At 43.5% G+C, this 25,079-nt stretch overlaps 1 protein-coding gene across 1 annotated transcript in view; it reads left to right on the plus strand.

The window, feature by feature from the left end:
* Window positions 1-332: 332 nt before the first annotated feature.
* Window positions 333-25,079, plus strand: part of ATP6V1C1 (ATPase H+ transporting V1 subunit C1) — a 43,850-nt gene continuing 19,103 nt past the window's right edge. The window contains exons 1-3 of the mRNA XM_080646446.1: window positions 333-540; window positions 22,438-22,611; window positions 23,718-23,785. Coding sequence (XP_080502572.1) covers window positions 22,480-22,611; window positions 23,718-23,785 — 200 coding nt within the window. The 5' untranslated portion in view covers window positions 333-540; window positions 22,438-22,479. The remainder of the gene's footprint in view (window positions 541-22,437; window positions 22,612-23,717; window positions 23,786-25,079) is intronic.

Genomic DNA, 25,079 nt, shown 5'->3' on the forward strand with positions numbered 1-25,079 from the left:
ACTTAACTTCAAGTGGCCTGGAAGGAAAATGTGAATCAGCTGAAATGAACTAGTAAGGCTATGACTCAGAAAGCGGGGCTGTCTGAACCAACCCCCGAGCGGAGGAGGCTGTGTCGAGGCTGGAGACAGGTACCGACCCGCAGAAACCTGAACCTGGAGTGGGATAACGTTAGCAATGGTGGCGGTGACACTCACAGGGGGCGAACAGGACTCCGCCCGCACCCGGCTGAACGGGAGACTCCACCCACCGCGGAGCAGGGCCGCCCGCCCCTCTCCCGGGTCTCCCAGCCCCGCCCCCTCCAGAGGTCCGGCAGGAGCGGCGGCTGCGCGGTAGCGCGCGCGGAGGCGGAGCGGCGCGCGCCGCGGTCAGCTGACTGCTCCGGCTGGCACGTGACTTGCTCCTTGGGCGCTGGGGTCCTGGAAGCCGTGAGGCCCGAGCTTAGGTCTGGGAGGGATGGAGCGCTGAGCCCTTAACGTCTGCCAGGCTGTCCGCCTCCGCACCCGTTCCTGCTGCCACTTCCTCGTTTGACACCTGCCTGGGTCAGTGAGCGATGGCTACCCGGGGTGGGCGTCCCGGCCAGGCCGGAGCTGGCGTTGCGGTCGCCGGCTGGGATGGATGGGGGCGGGCGCGGGGCCTGGGGCTGTGGCGTTGGAGCTGGCTTGGGTGGCTGTGACGGGTTTCTCGGCACTGGTTCTTCGTAATCTTAGGCCCAGGTTCTGCCTCTTAAGAAGAGGAAGGAGGGAAAAAGAAAGGACGCTAGGGGGGTACTCAATGGCAGAGGCAAAACGGAGAAACACTGCGGGTCTGGGATATTTTCCTTGGAGGAGGGAGGGGATGTCACAGTGTATCCACGCCCCCTTGATTGAGGGGGATGAAGGTGAGTGGCCCAGAGGAGGACCCGGGGTGGTGTGTGTGAGGTCACAGCGAGCGAAAGAGCCTTCACTGGGTGTAGGGGCGTGATGGTGTGTGTGTGTGTGTGTGTCAGTTTGAAGGGGTTTGGAGCCCCTCCCTGTATGCAGGGGCCCCTCACCGAGGACTCAGGATCCTTGTAGGCATGGGAAGAACAAGAATCCAGAGAATTCTCACCATTTATTAGAATGGGGGAAGGGTAGGCAAGGGACTCCTGAAAAGGAACTCGAGGGGAGAGTCACATAAGCCAATTTGAATCACCTGAGATACAGAGGCGTTCGGGGAAGCTCATACTCTCTTCCGAGGAAAAATGGGGTATGTCAGGGGCAAAACACTTCAGTGAGCGCCCAGTACTTAGTGCTCTGGGAGTGGAGGAGTGGGGCGTAAACAGGGCAGCCTGAGGCGTTTGCATCAGTGTTGGGGAGATAAGTCACAGACATGGCACGTTGAAGTACTCTGAGGTTATATGCAATTAGAGCAAGAATGCTAAGTGCTTTGGAATTGTGGAGCAGGGACGGATGTATGAATGAACTGGCACTACCACGAAATATCCTGAAGAAAAGGTAACTGGCGTTAGGTTTTGGCAAGCCCATGGAATCTGAACAGGTGGAGAGAAATGGGGAGAACTTGCTAGGCAGGGGAAGCACAGAATTTGAAGGCCTGAAGACGAGGGAAAAGGTGCTTCTAGCAGCGTCAAAAGTCCAGTTTGGTGGATTTGAATTGCGGAGAAGTGGGAAGTAAAGTTGGGGTCAGGTAATGAAGACTTTTCAATGATTTCTTTACGTATTCATTCAGCTAATACATATTCAGCTGTATACCAGGCACTGTGTTGGTCCTAGGATTTAGAAAACGCACAGGGTCTCTCATAGGGCTTACAGTCAAGCAGAGAACATGCTTTTAATAAATAACCATCTAAGTCTGAAATTTGCTTTGAAGGAATAACAGAGAGTGTGATGTGTAAGAGTTTATAAAGGACATAGCCTTTATGGAAGGTTCAAAGAAGGCTTTTTGGAGGCCATGACTTTTGAACTGAAAAGGATGTTAAGGTGTAAGTGAAAACATTCCAGGCTGAGGGAACAGCAAATGTTAATGCCCTGAGGTGCAAGGAAGAAGAAAGCTTTTGAGAAGTTGTAGGAGGACTAGCATGGCTGAATCTGGAGGGAGCCATGTAAAGCAGGCAGGTGGGGGAAGCCTGGGGTCAGGCCCAGCAAGGCTTTTATTCCTAAAAGCAGAGGGAAGCCAGCGAAGATTATAGGCAGTGAAGTGACTCGACATGGGTTTGAAAAGAAAATTTTGTTGAGAATGTGGATGATGCAAAAGTGAATGAAGAGAGATCATCTCAGAAGGACATTGTAATTTCAAGAGATGGCAAAGCAGTTTAAACTTTCCTGCAGGAAGTGAAAAGCCTCTTGAAAGACTGGAAGGCAAGACACCTTATCTCTTCCAAAAGGCAGTTCAGGAGAATGCTATATAAACTTTTAGAGGGGCTAGAGAATGATTCTGTTTGCATCCTTCACTGAGGGTTGTTACAACTACCCCTAAGCAGCCCTGAAGTACACGGAGGGAGGGAGGCGGGGCGTGCTGGATCGGTTGGTGGTCGACTTCCTTTGGCTTTCCAAATTTATCCTTTGGTAATGTTATCTTCCAGAATATCTTCTGTGGAACAGTAGTTAGTCACGGGGAGGACTCAGTTACCTTTCATGTTTATTCTCACAGGTCTTTGAGGGAAGTAGATGAAAATGCTATTCATTGTATAAATAGGAACCTATCTTGGACTTTGGAACTAAGAAACAGATAAAGTGATTTGTCCAAGTCTAGCGTAACTTCCACAGTAGCTGGTGTATCGTTCCTGCTGATTACCTACACGGTACTTACCACAATACCATCTAGAGAGAAGGGTGAGTTTCTTGAACTGCACTGTTAATCTTTGGTTCAGAACTTTGGGTGAACTTTTTCTGGTAGGATAGCTACAAGGAATTGGCAGCTGGTTAAAAACTGTTTTCCGTAAGCTTGAGTAAAGCTATTCAGTTTACAGTTCAGTTGGAGGTGATAACCAACAGCAAGCTGAAAGTGCTCAGGTTGTCAATCAGGGTTATTTTGTCAATAAGCAGATCTCAGATTGTGCTGAAGACTGAGCCTCAGGGTTGTCTCAGAATTCCCGGATCTTTTTCTCTTTTGGTATGTCTTGCAGGGACTAGCCTAGATAAAATCTAAAGAAACAGTACTTGAGTCTGACTAAAGTAAATGCTGAGAGCTAGGTGGTTAGAGTAATTCTGCTTTTAAAACTGTGCCGGAAATGCTCATTTTTATTTTTTGGCATATTAGGAGCCTCATATACATTAATTTTTATAACTAAAAAGAAACTTCTGGCTTCAGAAATCTCATTCTTTGATTCCCACCCCCCTCCCCAACTTGTGAAATAATCCATTGGCCAAAGAGCAAAACTGGGATACTAGAGTAAACTTTTGCAAAAGGCTCTCCTTATAGTCCACCAGCGCCTAACAGTCAGTCTTTAGAACTTAAGTCTGTTTAGGGGTAACTACGGTTTTGTAACGAAGTATCTCCTAGTTAAATTTTGTTCTTGTCTATATTCTGATCTGTCTGCAACAGTAAATCTCTTTCACCCTTTGGATGTGGATTTTTATACAATTTTAATTATAAACTAATTAATATTAAATTCCCATTTCAATGATGCTTTTAAGACATAGTAGAAACTATTAGCATAATGCCCTTGGAAAGATAGCTCAGGCAATGAATCGGGGCAATCTAAAATTTCCTATTGACCTTGGAACTAGAAATTTTAAACTATATTCTTGATAATGAAGCAAAATGATTTTCTAGTGGCAAATCTACTTCTTATGCTATATCATTGTGCAAATCTGCTGAAAGGAGGCAGGTGGGCAATGGAGGAGAGGTGCTTTGGTTCCATCAGAGAATATAAAATGGAACATTAGCTGTATATTTAAAATGAGATGCGTGTGTATCCTATATAATCCTATATAATAAAAGCCTAATATGCTAAGTGTCCGGTTGACCATTCAACCAATCTAAGAGTAATATGCTAATGATATGCTAGGGCCGCTCAACTGCTCGCTATGATGTGCACTGACCACCAGGGGACAGACGCTCCAACCGGTAGGTTAGCTGCTGCTGGGGTCCGGCTGATCAGGACTGAATCAGATGGGCTGGACATGCCCTGGAGCCCTCCTGCGGTCCCTCCCGGGCTGGCCAACCTCCCATGTCCCTCTTCGGCCCCGATCATGCACCGGTGGAGTCCCTCAGCCTGGCCTGCGCCATCTCGCAATCTGGGACCCCTTGGGGGATGTTGGAGAGCCGGTTTTGGCCCAATCCCGCAGGCCAGGCCAAGCACTTTATTATGTCAATAATTTTATTATTGACATAATAAAGTGCTTATTATACAGTATAGTACATATTCAATAAGTGATTGCCATTATCAGTAAAAAAGGGAAGTAACATGTTGGGAGCCATGAGTGTAGACTCAGGGAACCCCCTGGCATGGAAGGCATTATTTGCTCCCTGGGTCACTGCTGAGTTGCCTGAGGCAGAGAGGAAGTATCTGGGAACTCGGAAGGTTCCGATGATGACTTCAGTAATAGGTGTACAGTGCCCTCCTTTGCCATGCCTACCAATTTATCTGGCCTTCCCAGAAATTATAATTTGTGCACCAGGCCTCTAGTCCTATATAATAAAAGCCCAGTGACCGAACGGCAGAACGACCAGAACGACCGTGGCCTCTCGCCCTGGCTACCCCCGTCTCCTATCAGCCCCTATCGGGGCGGGCTGGCTGGACCCCACCAGTGCATGATTTCATACACTGGGCCTCTAGTTTGAAAATAAAATGGCAGATAGCCCTGAATAGTGGTTAGAGACCAGTCTGCTCAACAAAGAATCTTGGGTTTGATTCAGGTCAAGGACATGTAACTGGGTTGCAGGTTCAGTCCCGGGCCCCAGTTGGGGTCGCTGTGGGAGGCAATCAATCAACCAGTCAATGTGCCTCTCTCACATTGATGTCTCTCTCCCTCTCCCTGTTTCCGTCTCCCTCTCCCCCTCCCCTTTCTCCCTTCCCCCTTCCTTTCACTCTCTAAAAAGCAATGGAAAAAATAGCCTCTGGTGAGGATTAACAACAGCAAAAATGCCAGGTTAAAGCAAAAATGTTGTTATATAAAATGAGACTGATGTACCTCTTAAGGTATTTTAAGGAAACTATCAATGAATATGAAGTTACTTGTAAATTAAGCTCATTAACAGGTGGATTAACTTTACGATGAACAATTTTTATTTTTATGAATCAGCCTATAGTTTAGTATTTTTCTGTGGGTGCTATTGGCATTTGGACAGGCCCTTATTTAGCCCTTATCCGCTCAATGCTGATAGTGACCCTCACATTGGGAAAACCTAAAATGATCCCATATATTTATTTCTAAACTCCTGGAGGAGAGAGGTACCATTTGGTTGCAAAACTGTATATGTGATGCCATCATTTATTTGTTGGACAGATACCTGAGTGCTTGTTAGTGACAAGAAGTCTCCTAGATGTTGAGGATATAGAAGTTAAGAGTAGTATTTTAATAAACTAGCATGTAAAATGTATGTAGTTGCTAGCAGTGTGACCTTGGGCAAGTAATTTCATTTACTGTTCTCCTTTGCAAGTGGGGGTGGTGATAATATCTTTGAAAGAATTAAGCACAAAATTGCTTGACATAATAAAGTGATTATTATACAGTATAGTACATATTCAATAAGTGATTGCTATTATCAGTAAAAAAGGGAAGTAACATGTGGGAGTCATGAGTATAGACTCAGGGAGCCCCCTGGCATGGAAGGCATTGTTTGCTCCCTGGGTCACTGCTGGGTTGCCCGAGGCAGAGAGGAAGTCTCTCTGGGAACTCTGAAGGTTCCAATAATGACTTCAGTAATAGGTGTACAGTGCCCTCCTTTGCCATGCCTACCAATTTATCCGGCCTTCCCAGAAATTAAAAGAAATTTTCTGCCATTTAAAATTGCCTGTATTCTGTCCTCCATAAATTAAATAAAATTGTGCATTTCCTGAGTAAAAAAAGAGTTTAACCAGATTTTGTTTTGCCCTGTACTCCATTTCATATATCATATTGCTTTCACTTTTTTAAAGTTTGCAAGTGTCCACAGACAGCATGCAAGAAGGCGGTTGATATATTTAAAGTTTCTAAGCCCCAGAGCACAAAAATCATTTCTGTATTACAGGCCTAACAGTAGTGTGTGATTCTTAGTAATGGTGATAAGACTTTTAGCCATCTTATCCTATCTAATAAAAGAGTAATATGCAAATTAAGCATCACTCCGCTATACCCACAAGCCACGCCCACCAGCCAATCAGGAGCGTGTATGCAAATTAACCCTACCAAGATGGCTGCGGCCACAGAGAGAGGAGGAGGGAGGCTTGAGTTTCCCTGGTGATGGAGGAAGCCAAGCTTTCCGCACACTCTGGCCGGCCCAGGGCTCCGCTTAAGGCTACAAAGTTTCAATTATAGAAGATAAATTAATCCCAACAGAAATGGCAGCAGCCACGGAGCTGGAGAGAGCAGGAGGCTAGGGTTGCCCTCGGCGATGGAGGAAGCCATGTTTCCACAGCCTTGGCCGGCTTTGGCCTCTGCTTAAGGCTACAAAGTTTCAATTATAGAAGATACATAAATCCCAACAAAAATGGCTGCCATCACAGAGTGAGCAGAAGGCTTGGCTCCGCTCAAGGCTACAAAGTTTCAGTTGTAGAAGATAAATAAATCCCAGATCCCAGGGCCTCTGATTGGGTCGCCGGGGGGCGTGGCCAGCCTGCAAACCACCACAGGCCCCTCGCCCAGCCACCCCATGCCCCAAGGGAACCCCCACCCTGACCAGGGACACCCTTCAGGGCAAGCCAGCTGGCCCCCACCCTTGCAGCAGGCCTCTATCCTATCTAATAAAAGAGTAATATGCAGATTGACCATCACTCCAACACACAAGATGGCTGCCCCCATGTGGTCAAAGATCCTGCCCCCATGTGGACACAGATGGCCACCACAAGATGGCCAGCAGGGAAGGGCAGTTGGGAGGAACCAGGCCTTCAAGGGAGGGCAGTTGTGGGTGATCAGGCCAGCAGGGGAGGGCAGTTGGGAGGGACCAGGCCTGCAAGGGAGGGCAGTTGGGGGCAATGAAGCCTGCAGGGAGGGCAGTTAGGGGTGACCAGGCCGGCAGAGGAGGGAAGTTGGGGGCAAACAGGCTGGCAGGGGAACAGTTAGACATCAATCAGGCTGGCAGGGGAGTGGCAAGGGGGTGATCAGGCTGTCAGGCAGAAGTGGTTAGGGGCAGTCAGGAAGGCAGGCAGGGGAGCAGTTGGGAGCCAGCAGTCCTGGATTGTGAGAGGGATGTCCAAATGCCCGTTTAGGCCCGATCCTACCGTAGGATCGGGCCTAAACGGGCATTTGGACATCCCTCGAGGGTTCCCAGATTGGAGAGGGTGCAGGCTGGGCTGAGGGACACCCCCCGCCCCCGTGCACGAATTTCGTGCACCGGGCCTCTAGTTAAATAATACTTTCTGTAACATTCACTAATCACTATATAACCACAGAAATGGCTGTTTTAGTACAGTGGTCCTGAAACCAGACCGATCATCGAATTACCTGAGGGACATAACAGGAAAATAGAAAAAAAAAAAAAGAGTTTTAAATCTCAACCAGTATAGATTCATGGTATAAAGGAACAGAAAAGGACCCTGGGTGTCACAATCCAATCCTCTCATTTTACAAATGAAATATACGCGGACAGTGATACGCAGAACTGAGATTAGATCCCAAGTCTTCATAGTCTCAGTGCAGTTCTCTGGCCTTTACAGTGTGTTCCCTGAAGTTTGCTTGTGTGTTTTCTCTGGCTGCAGTTCCCGGTGAGATAGAGAGGCTGTTACCAGCTTTGATCTTATGCTTCAGACATAGATAGCTACTGCTAACCAGCTTTGCCCTTCTCTTTGGTGTTATCACCGGAGTTCTTTGTTGCCATGCCATTTAATGAGTGGTTTCTAAACTTTTCAGTGTTTTCAAGTGTGAGGTTAGAATACTTTTTAAAAGTATTTTGTTTTTTGTATATGCTTACATATAATTTATTTAAAAATTAAGAAATAGAAATATACAGAAAGATTGTAAACATTTATAATCCACTTCCAGGAGGTAATATTTAACAGTCTTTAAAAGTAATTTAATATTTATTCCTATACATATCCTTGTTTCCTTAAAGTTGGAAAAATTGGCTAAAATGTGTGCACATAATTTGGCTCTCGATAAATATTGACAAACTACCTTTCAGAAATTGTCCTCCCTTTTTAAAAAAATATTTTTATTGATTTCAGCGGAAGAGAGGAGAGATAGAAACATTGATGATGAGAGAGAATCATTGATCTGTTGCCTCCTGCACACCCCCTACCACCTACTGGGGATCCAGCTCGCAACCCGAGCATGTGCCCTTGACCGGAAAAAAAACGGGACCCTTCAGCTCACCGGCCGACACTCTATCCACTGAGCCAAACCAGTTAGGGTTGTCTGTCTTCCCTTTTTAATCACAACATTTTTTTGGGGGGGGTTTCATGTGACAAAATTTTAAATTAAGAATATATTAATGATGGCAAGTTATATCTTTATTAACACTTTTAAATGAATTTATATTTTATCAATCATGATACCATGCCATATATTTGCACATTAATGACACATATGTGCATGTGTGGGACATTTGTTCAAGCTGCATCTGATTTCTTCTTATATTTAATGAAAATGAACATTTTCCCTCCTTATAACCAAAGCAGTACATGTTCATTGGTGTGCTTCATTCTTCATAAACACAGTATTACTATAGTCTTTCAGCCTAGACTTGTTACATTTTTCATGTCCTGTTGTTGTTACTCCTGTTTTTTGTTAAATGTTAAAACATGGGGCTGATAGAGGCTGGGAGGTTGTGGCCGAATCCTTACATAGAAACAAACAGAGCAATTAGATAGCAAACCCAAAAACTCAAGAACAATTCATACAACGAAACTAGATAAGACTTAAAAGTTTGACCACGATGAAATAACTGGTAACATATTTTCTTTCCATAAACAACTAGAAAACAACAAAATATATGAAAAAACGGCTTCCAGATGTTGGTAACAGGTAGTATAGGAACTGAGAGGAAACATGAAGCGAGCTCTGTAATCCCTCCATCTTTCTGCCTGGAGTCACTCTCTTGACTGTGGTTTGGGAAGGGGAAACCAAGCAAAGCATGTTGTCATGCTGTTGAGGAGACTGGAGTTGGGGGAGGCTTGTCTGGCTGGAATTTGCAGGTCAGATTGGCAGAGAGGAGGGAGGTAGACAGAAACCTGTATAGGAATCTCAGCACAAGGGCCAGCAAAAAACCCCTAGAGAGCTGAAAGATGAATAATTTCCAGGGCTCCTGGGGCCGAGTGGCATTGGGATACTTTCTTGAATACCTGGGACATGCAGTAGGATCCCCAGAAGTTCAGCTCTTGGTAGTAGAGCTAGAGTAGTCCTAGAGTGCCACCTTAGACACATCTGAACAAAGTTTAAAACAAGCTTTGAATGGGTCATGCTGATTCTCAAGTGACTTGACTGCTTGTCAGAACAAAATACAACATTCTTTAAAAAGGAAGATAACAAGCCCTGGCCAGTGTGGCTCAGTGGTAGGAGCATCATCCATACACTGAAAGGTTGTGGGTTCAATTCCCAGTCAAACTTACCTGGGTTGTGGGTTTGACCTGATCAATGTTTCTCTCTCCCTCTCCCTCTCTTTCCCCCCTTTGCCTTTTATCTTAAAAAAAAAAAAGGTAAAATCCTCTGATCAACACTAATAACATTATAAATTATAAATATGCTTAGTGATTTAACAGAAAACATGAACATAGTAAGGAAAGAAACGGAAAGTTTAAAAATATGGAACTTACAAGTGGCCCAGTGCACGAAATTCATGCACATTAAAAGGGAATTAGAGGAAATATTTTAATATTGCTGTTTGCCCTTTCTCTATAATAGAAATGTCAGAGATGAAAGAAAATTAGTAAAATGTATATGAAGATCTCCCTCCTGTCAGAGTCTGGGGCACGCTGTTGAACCCAGAGTCAAGTCCCCGCCCACTCGCGCGCACCTCGAAATTGCGCGAGATCCAGACCCAGACTTGGCCGGCCCCACCCCCATCAAGCCCCGCAGGGCGGGGGGGCACAGCCTCAGGTCCCCCGTCAAGCACTGCTGGGTGGGGGGCATGGCCTCAGGTCCCCCGGCCCGGCGCCGGGGTAGGGGGTGCAGCCTCAGGTCCCCCAGCCCCAGCGTCTGGTGTGGGGCGCAGCGTCAGGTCCCCTGGCCCTGGTGTGATGGCGTGACGATCATTTGCATATCAGCTCTTTATTATATAGGATGGCCAGTATGCGTCATGGCAGCTCCTGTGTTGAGCATCTGATCCCTGGTGGTCAGTGCGCATCATAGCTACCGGTCAGACGGATGGACACTTAGCCTTTTATATATATTGATAAAGCTGAAAAATACATCTGAAGTGGGAAAAATTCACTTCATGAGGGGAATAGCAGATTATTCTAAAGAAAAGGTCAGCAAACGAAAAGACACAGCAAGAGTATCCAAACTAAAGCACAGAGAACAAAACAGCTAAAAAAATGAATAGAAGCTCATTGACCTGTGGGACAACAGCAGGTAGTTTAACATGTAATTTCTATCTCAAAAGAAGTGAAAGGGAAGCAGAAAAAATTTTGAAGAAAATAATGGATGAAATATTTCCAAATTTGATGAAAACTATAAACACAGACTCAAGAAGCTCAGTGAAGTCCACGCAAGAGAAATCCTTGTGACCTTGGGGTAGCCACATTTTTCTTATGCTCAGAAAGTGTATTCAGGGTTGGGCAAAGTAGGTTTACAGTTGTTCATATGGAGAACAATACAATAATACATAATAATACAATAATAAACTGTTTCAGGTACTCACAACTGTAAACTTCCTTTTGCCCCACTCTGTAATATAAAAGAAAATATTGATATATTAGACATCAGGATTGAAAACTTCACAGAACTCAGTGTTGGTGAACATATGGAACAACTGGAACTTGTATACCTTGCTAATCCTATCTAATAAAAGAATAATATGCAAATTAACCATCACTCTGCTACATCAAAAAGCCACGCCCACCAGCCAATCAGGAGTGAGTGTGAAAATTAACCCAACCAAGATGGCTGCAGCCTAACTGGTTTGGCTCAGTGGATAGAGCGTCAGCCTGCGGACTGAAAGGTCCCAGGTTCGATTCCGGTCAAGGGCATGTACCTTTGTTGTGGGCACATCCCAGTAGGAGGTGTGCAGGAGGCAGTTGATCGATGTTTCTCTCTCTCATTGATGTTTCTAACTCTCTCCCTCCCCCTTCCTCTCTGGAAAAAATCAATAAAATATATTAAAAAAAAAAAAAAAAAGATGGCTGCAGCCACGGAGCGAGCAGGAGGCTTGGGTTTCCCCGGCAATGGAGGAAGCCAAGCTTTCCGCACACCCTGCCCGGCCTAGGCCTCCACTCAAGGCTACAAAGTTTCAATTATAGAAGATAAATAAATCCCAACAAAAATGGCTGTGGCCACGGAGCAAGCAGGAGGCTTGGCTCCACACAAGGCTACAAAGTTTCAATTATAGAAGATAAATAAATCCCAGATACCAGGGCCTCCACTTGGGTCGCCAGGGGGCATGGCCGGCCTGCAAACCACCACAGGCCCCTCGCCCAGGCTGCCCCATGCCCCAAGGAAACCCCCACCCTGATCCGGGACACCCTTCAGGGCAAACCAGCTGGCCCCCACCCGTGCACCAGGCCTCTGTCCTATCTAATAAAAGAGTAATATGCAAATTGACCATCACTCCAACACACAAGATGGCTGCCCCAATGTGGACCCAAGATGGCCACCACAAGATGTCCATCAGGGGAGGGCAGTTGGGAGTGACTAGACCTGCAAGGGAGGGCAGTTGGGGGCGATCAAGCCTGCAGGGGAGGGCAGTTAGGGGTGACCAGGCCTACAGGAGAGGGCAGTTAGGGGCAAACAGGCTGGCAGGGGAGCAGTTAGGCATCAATCAGGCTGGCAGGGGAGTGGCTAGGGGGTGATCAGGCTGTCAGGCAGAAGCGGTTAGGGGCAATCAGGAAGGTAGGCAGGCGAGCAGTTGGGAGCCAGCAGTCCTGGATTATGAGAGGGATTTCCGACTGACCGTTTAGGCCCGATCCATCTGGATCGGGCCTAAACGGTCAGTCGGACATTCCTCGAGGGGTCCCAGATTGGAGAGGGTGCAGGCTGGGCTGAGAGACACCCCCCCCATGCACGAATTTCGTGCACCGGGCCTCTAGTGGAATATAAAATGTTATAACTATTTTGGAAAACAGTTTGGCAGCTTCTTATAAAGTTAAATACATGCTAATCAGTCAACTTAGAAATTCCACTTTAAGATGTTTATCCGAAAGAAATGAAAAAATATTTTTACAAAAAACTTTGTAGAAGAATGTTCATAGCACCCTTGTTGTTAATGGCCCCAAACCAGTAACAATCCAAATTTCCATCAACAGATGAATAGATAAGCAAACTAGTACATTTATGTAATGGAATACTAAGCAATAAACAGAATGAACTGCTGATACACTCAGCATGGACAAACGTCAGACATGCTGAGCAAAAGAATCCAGGGACAAAAGAGTACATAATGTATGCTTCCATGAATTTGCAATGAAATACTAGATCAGGCAGAACAGAAGTCATCTATAGCGTGACACAAAGCGGATTAGCATCTGCCCAGGGCTGGCATGGGATAGGGACTGATTGGGACTGGGTATGAGGGAAGGCTTTGGGATGACAGAAATGTTCTTAAATTTGGTTTTAGTGCTGGTTATACAGATGTATGTGTCAATAACTCATGAAACTACTCTTATAGTGAGTATATTTTATTGTATATAAATTACATTTCAGTAAAGTTGATTTTTGACACTTTTAAGTGAAGATACAATGATAAGCCAGGTATTTTATATTATCTCATTTAACCCTTGCAATTATTTATTCATTCAAGAATATTCAACATAAACGTTTTGAGGTTCTACATACCAGCTTTCTGTGCCAGGAACTGCAGATACAGTTGGAAACAAAAAATCTGTCAGTGTTTCTACCAACCCTAATGGGTCATTTATTTGAAAGAGAGACATTAATAAATGGTGTCCTTCGGGAAGGTGCTATGAGAGCATAGAATACATTATCTTTAGCATAGACTTACTACATGTAAAGTGTTTTGACTGGTGCTAGTAAACAGGAAGTGCCCAGTAAGTATTGGCTGCTTTCTTGATGACATTTGACAGTTGGGGTATGACCAGGTTTGGGGGTGAGATGAGTTTGATGAGAAATATTGGGTTTTAGGTGCTTTTGAGACACCCCAGTGAAGGTATCCTGTAAGCAGTTGTGGAGACTTGCTAGGTACAGCTCTAGAAGCAGTGGAGGGGCCTGGGCTGGAATACAAATTTGGGAGAATGTTCAGCATCTAGAGTGAAAATGCCTTTGAGTGTAGAGAGAAAAACTGTGTACGCACACATCCATACATACATATAACAGAGGGACTTAGACCTAGATCTGAGTCTTGAGGAACTCCAACATTCAATTGGTATACCTTTTTAATAATTTTCTCTTTAGTTTAAATAGGATTTGCCTGCATTTGTTCCTGTCTTCCAAAATACAAGCTGAAACAAAAGGAAATAATTAGGAATAAAAACAGAAGTCCAGGTGCTTGGTGAGATAACCAGTGGACACCAACAGTTTTCACTCTGTTTACATGCAGCTGAGAGAAGGGAAATGTGTTTAGCAACATGGATTTCATTTTCTGACCAAAAAAAGCATATATATTCATCAGCAATGAAAACTTTTGTTTGGAACTGAGCTTAAATTGTTCTGAAATTTCAAGAAGAGTTTTTTTATGTGACTTGCATAGATGACAGGATAAAAGACAGAGAAAACAGAGATTTTGCAAAAGACTTATTGATGTCCTCATGGGCAGGTCTTACATTTATCCTTAGGTGTTTAAATAGCTTGTCTTTCCCATCAGGCTCTTTTTATAGTTTGCTTTGACTAGGTGATAAAAGGACTGAAGAGCCATGGCTTTGCTAAAGCACAGATATGGTTTTTTTCCTCAAGCCCTCTCTTTTATATTTTGACTAGAGGCCCGATGCACGAGATTCATGCACTTGGGGTGGGGGTGGGGATCCCTCAGCCCAGCCTATGCAGTCCGGGAGCCCATCAGTCGGACATCCTTAACACTGCCACGGAGGTGGGAGAGGCTCCCGCCACTGCCGCTGCACTGGCCAGCCGTGAGCCCAGCTTCTGGCTGAGTGGCACTCCCCCTGTAGGAGCGCACTGACCACCAGGAGGCAGCTCCTGCACTGAGTGTCTGCCCCCTGATCGTCAGTGTGTGTCATAGCGACCAGTCGTTCTGCTGTTCAGTCGATTTTCATATTAGCCTTTTATTATGTAGGACTAGAGGCCGGTGCATGAAATTTGTTCACGGGGGTGTGTGTCCCTCAGCCCAGCCTGCACCCTCTCCAGTCTGGGACCCCTCGGGATCGGGCCTAAACGGGCAGTCGGACATCCCTCTCACAATCCAGGACTGCTGGCTCCCAACTGCTCACCTGCCTGCCTTCCTGACTGCCCCTAACCGCTTCTGCCTGCCAGCCTGATCAACCCCTAACCACTCCCCTGCCAGCCTGATTGATGCCTAACTGCTCCCCTCCCAGCCTGTTTGCCACTAACTGCCCTCTCCTGTAGGCCTTGTCACCCCTAACTGCCCTCCCCTGCAGGCCTGGTCACCCCTAACTGCCCTCACCTGGAGGCCTGGTCCCCCCCAACTGCTCTCCCTTGCAGGCCTGGGTACCCCCCAACTGCCCTTCTCTGCAGGCCCGGTCGCCCCCAACTTTCCTCCTCTGCCAGCCTGGTCACCCCTAACTGCCTTCCCCTGCTGGCTTGATCACCCACAACTGCCCTCCCTTGCAGACCTGGTCTCTCCCAACTGCCCTTCCCTGCTGGCCATCTTGTGGTGGCCATCTTGTGTCCACATGGGGGCAGCCATCTTTGACCACATGGAGGCAGCCATCTTGTGTGTTGGAGTGATGGTCAATCTGCATATTACTCTTTTATTAGATAGGATAGAGGCCTGGTGCACGGGTGGGGGCCAGCTGGTTTGCCCTGAAGGGTGTCCCGGATCAGGGTGGGGGTTCCCTTGGGGCATGGGGTGGCCTGGGCGAGGGGCCTGTGGTGGTTTGCAGGCTGGCCACACCCCCCGGCAACCCAAGTGGAGGCCCTGGTATCTGGGATATATTTATCTTCTATAATTGAAACTTTGTAGCCTGGAGTGGAGCCAAGCCTCCTGCTTGCTCCGTGGCCGCAGCCATTTTTGTTGGGATTTATTTACCTTCTGTAATTAAAACTTTGTAGCCTTGAGTGGAGGCCTGGCCTAGCCAGGGTGTGCGGAAAGCTTGGCTTCCTCCATTGCCGGGGAAACCCAAGCCTCCTGCTTGCTCCGTGGCCGCAGCTATCTTGGTTGGGTTAATTTGCATACTTGCTCCTGATTGGTTGGTGGGCGTGGCTTATGGATGTAGCAGAGTGATGGTTAATTTGCATATTACTCTTTTATTAGATAGTATTGGATTCACCCTTAAAATAACAGAAGACAAAGGCTTAGTAATCTGCAACTTAACCAGTTTTTAATTTATAAACTAAAATTAGGATTTGTTTTGTGAAAGCCGCTAAATAAAAAATGATTACATATTTTTCTTGGTCCTTATTTTTTCCCTAATTAGATGTTTTGATTAATTCAGAGTCACTGTTATAATTACACTTCATTTATTCATAAGACAAGTCTTTATTAATTGTATATGCTGGTGTTTAGGGCTTCAGGGACGATATGATTTTGGCCCTTCAGGATTTCCCAGTATGGTGGAGTGGAAAGTACGTTATTAAAAAAGGAGGGACATAATAGTGACATTTGTAAGATATTAAGTAAGCAATATATTTTCCATCTGGAATACTGGGAACAGCTTTTGGAATTAGGACGGGGTTGGGACAGCAGCAAATACGGTCACCCCCAGTAAGGGTGAAGATCTAGGTGCATCGTTTTATTCATGCCTTCCATCAGCTTTGGGAGGAGATTTGTAATATTCCACTTCACAGGTGAGGAAACTAATAAGGGGGAAGAGTCAGGGTTTACTACGTGAGACTCCAAAGTTTGTGCTCTTGAGTGCCAGGTCTCTTGAATCTCTAATTTGAAAAAAAAAAAATTTGCATCTCTATTTGGAGGAATCATTGTTCTAGGACAGTGGTCGGCAAACTCATTAGTCAACAGAGCCAAATATCAACAGTACAATGATTGAAATTTCTGAGAGGCGAAAACCGACTTCTGCGCATGGGCCACGAAGTTTCAATCGCACTGTACGTGCGCGCCCGCACGTGGTATTTGTGGAAGAGCCACACTCAAGGGGCCAAAGAGCCGCATGTGGCTCGCGAGCCGCAGTTTGCTGACCACTGTTCTAGGAGATAGGATAGTTTTGGAGGTTGGATGCTACTGTTTTAGAAATGAAAACAAAAGGGAAAGGAAACCCAGATCCCTTTATTTAGTAGCAGAATTCACTGGGCCTACAGGGTGCTCTGACCTGGAATCAAACATGAGGTGAAAGGGTTTAAGGCTATGTGTGGATCACTCTTCAAATAGGAGAGCTCAGGTAGGCTTGGGTGCGGAATATTCTCTTCTCCTAGCATGACACAATAGAAATAACGGTCTTAATAGTTCAATACGATGAGATTTGAACCCCATTTGCTAGTTGTGTGACCTTGGTAAATGACTAACCTCTCTGAGTATTTCTATCTAGTGTATAGAGATGATATGAGAATTAAGATAATGAACGAGAAGTGTATATAACACAGTATTAAGCATGGAAGAGGTCTTTGCCTCTTCATCTCCAAACAGGCGCTAGAGAAAGCTTCAGTTAAAAGATGGAACTAGAGAACAGCAGGTATTTATAGATGAGAAAATGGGATCCTTTTTCTAATCTCTTTTTTAGAAAATTTAAATATTTTTATTGATTTCATAGAGGAAGGGAGAGGGAGAGAGGAGGAACATCAATTATGAGAATCATTTTTTAAAAATGTTTTTCTTGATTTCAGAGAGGAAAGGAGAGAGAGATAGAAATATTAGTGATGAGAGAGAATCATTGATTGGCTGCCACTTACACGCCCTCCCCCCCTCCCACACTGGGTATTGAGCCCTAAACCAGGGCATGTGCCTGGCCAGTGTGGCTTAGTGGTTGCGTGTTGACCTATGAACCAGGAGGTTCTCATTTCTTGAAGTCCTTTGGAAACCTATTGGATGAAAAAGATTTTCTAGAACTCTTAATGGTATGATAGTAACATCTACAGTAGTAACTCATATTATTACAGTCTTTTAAGAAGCTGCAGTTTAGATAATTTAACACTATCATCAGAAAGGACTTAACAATTGACTTTATCACCTTCCATTTTTGGGGAGAAAGGAGGTGTAAAAATATGTGATCAACTATACTTTGTTTAACAGAATCACTTGTATAAATAATTACAATAAAACCTCAATTTTCCAAAACGACTATCACTTAGAAGATCGGGATTATTAAAATAAATTTAAAGATGTATTGAATTCAACTGAGAATTTAAAAGGTCAGGGTAGTCCTATAATTGGTGTTTGGGCTAACAAAGCTAGATTGGTTAAGTGCAAGAATATTAGATCCAGGAGACCAGAGATAAGGTGATAACCAAGGCCAAAGAGGACAAAGGAAAGTGAAAAGGTAGCAAGTATTGGAGCAGCTTATGTGAGGTTGCCTGGGTGTTGCAGTAGAGAAAAAGGGGATGACAGGAAAGCAGGTGATAGACCCACACCATTTCACTAGGAATTTACATTTTAAATTAAATTAAAAAAAGTTTTTTAGAGAGAGAGGAAGGGAATAGAGAGAAAAAAAGAAACATTGATCCGCATGCCCCTAGTGGGGATCAAGCCCACAACCCAGGCATGTGCCCTGACCAGAAATCGAACTGGCAACCTTTTGGTTCATGGGATGATGCCCAACCCACTGACCAATGCTGGCCAGGGCTCGAAAATATTTCCTAAAAAAAATCCTGAAACATCAGAACGGTTTGTGTCCAATATATTACACTTGGTTATAAGAGGGTATAAACATTTTAGAAAGCATATCTGCTAGGGTTAAAACTGAAAAGTTGCCCGGCCGACGTGGCTCAGTGGTTGAGCGTCGACCTATGAACCAGGAGGTCATGGTTCGATTCCCGGTCAGGGCACATGCCCAGGTTGCAGGCTCGATCCCCAGTGGGGGACGTGTAGGAGGCAGCTGATCAGTGATTCTCTCTCATCATTGATGTTTCTCTCTCTTTGTCTCTCTCCCCCGCCCCACTTCCTCTCTGAAATTGATAAAAAAAAATACTAAAAACAAACAACAGAAAAGTTAAAAACACAGAAAAGTTGTGCTTGGAGGATTGATGTGGTAACTAGACTATTCTCTGGCTATTCCATTTGAAATTTCACGAAACTTGTATTTTTTATAAATTTGCTAAGTATTGTTCTATTTAATTTATCATAAATTCTTGTAACATTTTAAATATATATATATTTTTTTATTGATATTTCACAGAAAGGAAGGGAGAGGGATAGAAAGCTAGAAACATCGATGAGAGAGAAACATCGATCAGCTGCCTCCTGCACACCTCCCACTGAGGATGTGCCCGCAACCAAGGTACATGCCCTTGACCGGAATCGAACCCGGGACCTTTCAGTCCGCAGGCTGACGCTCTATCCACTGAGCCAAACCGGTTTTGGCAAATTCTTGTAACATTTTAAATATTTAATTTTGAAATATTTTAAGTATACAGGAAAAGTTGAAATATTTTAGATTAATAGACATCCATATACTCCTATCCAGTTTTAACAGGTATTACATTTTGTCATATTTACCCCAAATATTTTTTAAAGAAATAATGTCTTACATAAACAACTAAAGAAGCCACTTTTATGCATGCTTTTGTGCTTTCTGTAAGCATATAGTTATGAACAATGTATACCATTGTATGGGAATTTATGTTGGTAATCGCTTTGGAGAACAGTTTGGCAATACCCAATAGAATTGACGTTGGTCTTTGTCAAATATCTCATGATACATAACAAACCACCCCAAAATTTAGTGCCTGACACAGTGATTTCTTATTTCTTCTGGTTCTGTGGGTTGTCTCTGTGGTTCTTCTGCTTGTTTCACCTGTGCTCATTGATGGGCCTGCATTCAGCTGGGACTCTTGCTGGGCTGAAAGCTTCAAGATGGCCTCACTCACGTGTTTGCCAATTTATGCTGGTTGTCAGCTACAGTATTGTTCCTCTGCCATGTGGCCTCTTGTCTCACAATGGGCTAGACTGGCCTCCTTCCACGGTGGTCTGAGGAGAGCCATCCAGTAAACATAAGTTGAAGTTTCAAGGTCTCTCATGGCCTGGGCCCTGAACTTATAATAGCGTGGCTTCCATGTGTTTGTTGGTCAAAGCAAGCCTTCATTTTTGAGAAAATTCTACCACATTATCATACTCTTCAATTCAGCTGTTTTACTCCTCTCTGTCCTGGAGAAACTCACAAAAACAGAGACATGCAGTACAAAGTTGTGCACTGCAGACTTGTTTCTAATAGCCAAAAAGTAAAACAATATAACTATCTTTCAGAGGAAAATGGATAATAAATTTTAGCTTGCTTATAAGATACCATATAGCATTTAAAATTAATGAACTACATCTATATGAATCACCATGAATAATTCTAAAAATAGGTTAAGTGAAAAAGTCGAGTTGGAAAAGAATATGGGTAGACTTAATCCTATCCCAGTGGTCGGCAAACTCATTAGGGTTAACAGAGCCAAATATCAACAGTACAACGATTGAAATTTCTTTTGAGAGCCGAAAACCGACTTCTGCGCATGGGCCACGAAGTTTCAATTGCACTGAACGTGTGCGCTCGCACGTGGTATTTTGTGGAAGAGCCACACTCAAGGGGCCAAAGAGCCGCATGTGGCTCGCAAGCCGCAGTTTGCCGACCATTGTCCTATCCTATATAATAAAAGGGTAACATGCAAATCGACCCAACAGTGGAACGACCAGTCACTATGACGTGCACTGACCACCAGGGGGCAGACGCTCAATGCAGGAGCTGTCCCCTGGTGGTCAGTGCGCTCCCACAGGGGGAGCACCGCTTAGCCAGAAGCCGGTGGAGGTGGAGGGACATCCCCCGAGGGCTCCCAGACTGCGAGAGGGCACAGGCCGGGCTGAGGGACCCCCCCTGACCCCCCTCCCTGCCCCCGTGCACGAAACTCGTGCATTGGGCCTCTAGTGTTTATATAATAACTTTGAAGTTTCTCATGTAGGCTAGTGAGGATTTTGGTTTTGCTTTTGTTTTAAATCACAGCTTATCTTTGAATGGCCTCCTTAGAACTGGTGCTTTGAGTGGCTCCCATCCTTGGACAGCCAGTTAAGTTGTACTGTTTTCTGACCAGACCAAGTGCTTTGTCTGGTCTAGCCATCACTAACAAGTCTGTGTTTAGTTTGTTGGCCATTCGGTTGTAGCTCTTTATGCAGCTTTATCAGTATTGTTGGAAAAGACATCTTAGAGTACAATTCTTGACTGTCTACGTATACCAGTTTACCTTCTCTGAGTTTCTTACCTGTAAGTGGGTAGGGTGATATGTATTTCATAGAGGTGTTGGGATAACTGGGATAATCATAAAAACTTTAGACCAGTACCTGGTATAATGCAGATGCTCTACAAACTGAAGTTCAAAAAAACACACAAACATATAGAATGGCATCTATATTAAGTTCACTTTCAATTGTGTAATGACTAGGTAGGATTACTTTAATTGCAGTGGGCTTCTGAAATATGAAAGTTTATTATGATGAACTATAATTTACATTTTAAAGGTAATTTAAATTTATCAAGTTCTTTATAAAGTTCACTATCTGAGTTTGTTATCAAGATAACTTTGTAAGATTAGTTATCTTCTATCTGAGATAGCCTCCAAGTTTCAGGACAGGTTAAACCAGCAGTGGTAGTAGAAAGCTATAGTGGTTCTAATGAAGGCATATTAAAGTAGAAATAAGGATACTATTATATTTTCATTTTTATGAGTTCCTTTTGGTTTGTGTGCTTTACTACTTAGATTCTGAAAAAAATTGGCTCTGTACTTTTCGTGTTTGTGTGTGTGTGTATGTGGGGGGGAGAGGGAAAAGGGGAGGGAGAAAGACTGTAGAAGAGGGTTGGTTGTGTCTTTTTTTTTTTTTTTTTAGATATATTTTATTGATTTTTTTACAGAGAGAAAGGGACAGGGATAGAGAGTTAGAAACATCGATGAGAGAGGAACATCTATCAGCTGCCTCCTGCACACTCCCTACTGGGGATGTGCCCACAACCATGGTTGTGTCTTAATGGGCCTGGAACTGTTGAGAAAGGAGATCCACCGCCTCTTTCTCACTCAGATCCAATAGTGTTGTATCCTCCACCCCTACCCTAAGGTCATATTTTTAAATGCAGGGCTCATTGTCAAGATTTTTCTTTTCTTTTTCTTTTTTTTTTTTTTTTTTTTTGCAAATGTATAAATGTTTTATGGCAGCTAAGTATGTGCCAGGGATTTGAGGAGAATTCCTTAAGTTGAATATAGATTAAAATTAACCCCAATTTGGCTAACCATGTAGGATTTGCTAAGCCAGGTGTGACAAATATATTTGGTGGCTACTGTTCAAATGCATTGATTCAATTTATGCATATTAAACTAATTTTTTTGAGTCCTCATATGAGGATATGTTTTTATTGTTTTGTGAGAGAGAGAAAGGGAGGGGGGAGAGAGAAATATCAATGTGAGAGAGAAACATCGATCAGTTGCCTCCTATACGTCTGCCAACTGGAGATGATGGAACTTGCAACCTAGGTATGTGCCCCGACTGGGAATCGAACCCATCACCTTTCAGTGCACGGGACAACGCTCCAACCAAATGAGCCACACTGGCTAGGGCTGCATGTTTTTTTATTTTATTTCATGCTTTAAAAGTTTAAGAGAAACTTACAAATATTTGATTCTCTGACTTCTGTGGAATATAACTATTGATGATTGGTATTTTGCGTAGTCTTCTTAAATAATTCCCCTTTTAGAATGTTTTGTAATTTTTTAAAAAATTAGATACTTCATGTATTAGGTCTTTATCATCTCTTTTATATTATCATAAATACATCACCTTTTACCATTTATATGGATTTACTTCCACGTAAGTAATTTTGACTTTGGGATCATATGTCAGTGGTAGATTAGTTTTGAAATAGGTTATATTTATCATATCCTGTGACTCTGAAATGCTTTAAAAGCAAATGATACTAAATTTATTTTTTGTTTTACTTTATATTTCAGAGTCTCTGTTGTTGATTTTGGAAGAAATACCTGGTAACAAACATGACTGAGTTCTGGCTTATTTCGGCTCCTGGGGAGAAAACATGTCAACAAACGTGGGAGAAATTGCATGCGGCAACTACAAAGAACAATAATCTTGCTGTTAGTTCAAAGTTCAACATTCCTGACTTAAAGGTAAAACTGCGCTCTGCAGCAGTGTATGAGTTCATCATGAAAGGGAGGACAGTGTGTCTCTGCTTCCCTTTTGGTAGAAATGAGATATCCAGGTTCCTTCTCTAGCCATTGACATAATTTAAAACCTATTCTTGTTCTTTCCAATCTTCAGATTTTAGATAATAAGTAAGTTGAGATTTTAGAAGTGAGCTACCTAAACAAAATAACATTTTTCTAAACATTTATGCTTTTCTAAATTATAATTTAAATTGTAATGAGAAATCTTATGAAAAGATTTGATATATGACATTCACAAATATGACTTTGAAGAGGGAAATACCATAGTAATATATATTCTTAAATATCATAATGAATCCATTTTTTTGTAATTAAATTTATATAATGCTCGCTAATGTAAATATTTTACTATTGCACTTCTTTAGTCATACTTGGAAAATTTAACCTAATTATTTAATCTAATCTTAACATTTATTAAATATCAATCAGTAACCTAGCAGCCTCAAAGTGAAGCAGGCTGCCAGTGTAATTATTTGACTATACTTTTGTAAAAAATGGAAAAGATCATGATAATGTATATTTTCTTGGGTAACTAAGAAGTGAGGCAGTTATATACAGCACTCATTTATAAAAGAAATACTTAAAATGACTGGTTTTTAATATATTGGGAGTTATGAATTCCTTCAAGACACTGATAGAGACTATGGACATTTCTTCCAAAACATGCTTATTTACACACACACAGTTTTGCATATAAATTCAGTTATAGACCCTCTAATGCAGTCACGGACCTGTGCTTAAGAGCTGCTATTGTAAACCATGGCTTCAGACGATCCACCGTCACTGGGCAGGACAAGCAGAGGCACAGGCCTGCCTTTGCAGAATTGTCATGTCTTAAACAGTGGTTATACCCCTGCATTAGAGGATTATCTTGTACATGTAATAGTTTTGAAATGTCTGGCAAACATTTTTTAACCACACTTGCACATTATGAAATAAAAAAGGAGAACTTAAATTTGTGGGTCCTTCAAATTAAGATGTTGTACCATCTTGTAAAAAAGAGAGAGAGAGAGAAACCTAAGTAATAAAATGCTGTATTGCCCCTCTAGGTTGGCACACTGGATGTCTTGGTTGGTTTGTCGGATGAACTGGCTAAACTGGATGCATTTGTAGAAGGGTAATGTACTTATATGCACAGACTAGAGCAAAATGAGAGTCACTGTTACCAGGCTACTGGACATTTGGTTTATTATCACACGTGGATACTGTGCTTATTGGAATGGTTTTAGAAATGTTGACTCTTTTTTTATTTTTGCAATCGACTTTATGATGATACTAGAGGCCTGGTGCATGGATTCGTGCACCGGTGGGGTCCCTTGGCCTGGCCTGCGCCCTCTCGCAATCCGGGACCCCTCGGGGGATGTCGGACTGCTGGTTTTGGCCCAATCCCCACAGGACACGCTGAGGGACCCCACTGGTGCATGAATCCATGCACCGGGCCTCTAGTATGCATATAAGATCTTTGATTAATCTCTTCCCATCCTCCCCTCTCCCCTCTGAAATTCATCAGTCTGTTTCATGTTTCCATGCCTGAGTGTTGAGCATCTGCCCCCTGGTGGTCAGTGCATGTCATAGCAAACGGTCACTTCGGCTTTTATATAGATAGATAGATAGATAGATAGATAGATAGATAGATAGATAATTTCTATACAATAACATACACCTGTTCGAAGTGTGATATTATCATTTTTATTGAGATATACTTTACATATCATGCAATTCACCTATTTAAAATGTACAATGCATTGATTCTTAGTATATTCACAGAGTTGTGCAGCCATCACCATAACCAACCTTAATATATTTTTATCAGCCATGAACATATGCACATTTTTGAATGTTCATAGCAAATGGTTCTGTTTACAAGATACTTGTTAATTTATAGGGTAATAATAGTTGGTCTCCTTTGAAGGAATAGGTGAATTTTTGAGACACAGCCAAGTGTATGTACAAATCCCAGGTTAAACATGTTGAAGATTTATGGAATATTTTTTTTCTGAAATTGTTCCACTTCCCTTAGGTTGAGATCATTCAAATTTAGCCCTTCTGTCAATTTTTCTGGTCCTTACTATTGGTTCTTGTGCAGGAGTTTCTGAATTTGTCTTCCAGTTTACCTTTCCTGCCATTGAGCACACAGTCATCAGATTGTCCGAGCCCTGTTCTGACCATGTTATCCCTCTCTCTGAAGTCTGACATCAGAGGCTATCTGTCTGCAGTCTGGCCCAGCCTACCGTCCCAGCATCATATCCCCTTGTCATCAGCATGACATTCCAGGCAGTCTGGACTGCTCATCATTCTCTGATTGCCTGTTGCTTTTCTACCTCTCCTGGTCTTGACTCATGTGATGCCCTGTGGCAGGAGTATACTTTCTTCCTGTCTAGTCACCCTTTCAGAACCATTCGTTACCCAGT

This window comes from Plecotus auritus (genome assembly GCF_963455305.1).
Source record: "Plecotus auritus genome assembly, chromosome: 11".
Classification (NCBI taxonomy): Eukaryota; Metazoa; Chordata; class Mammalia; order Chiroptera; family Vespertilionidae; genus Plecotus; species Plecotus auritus.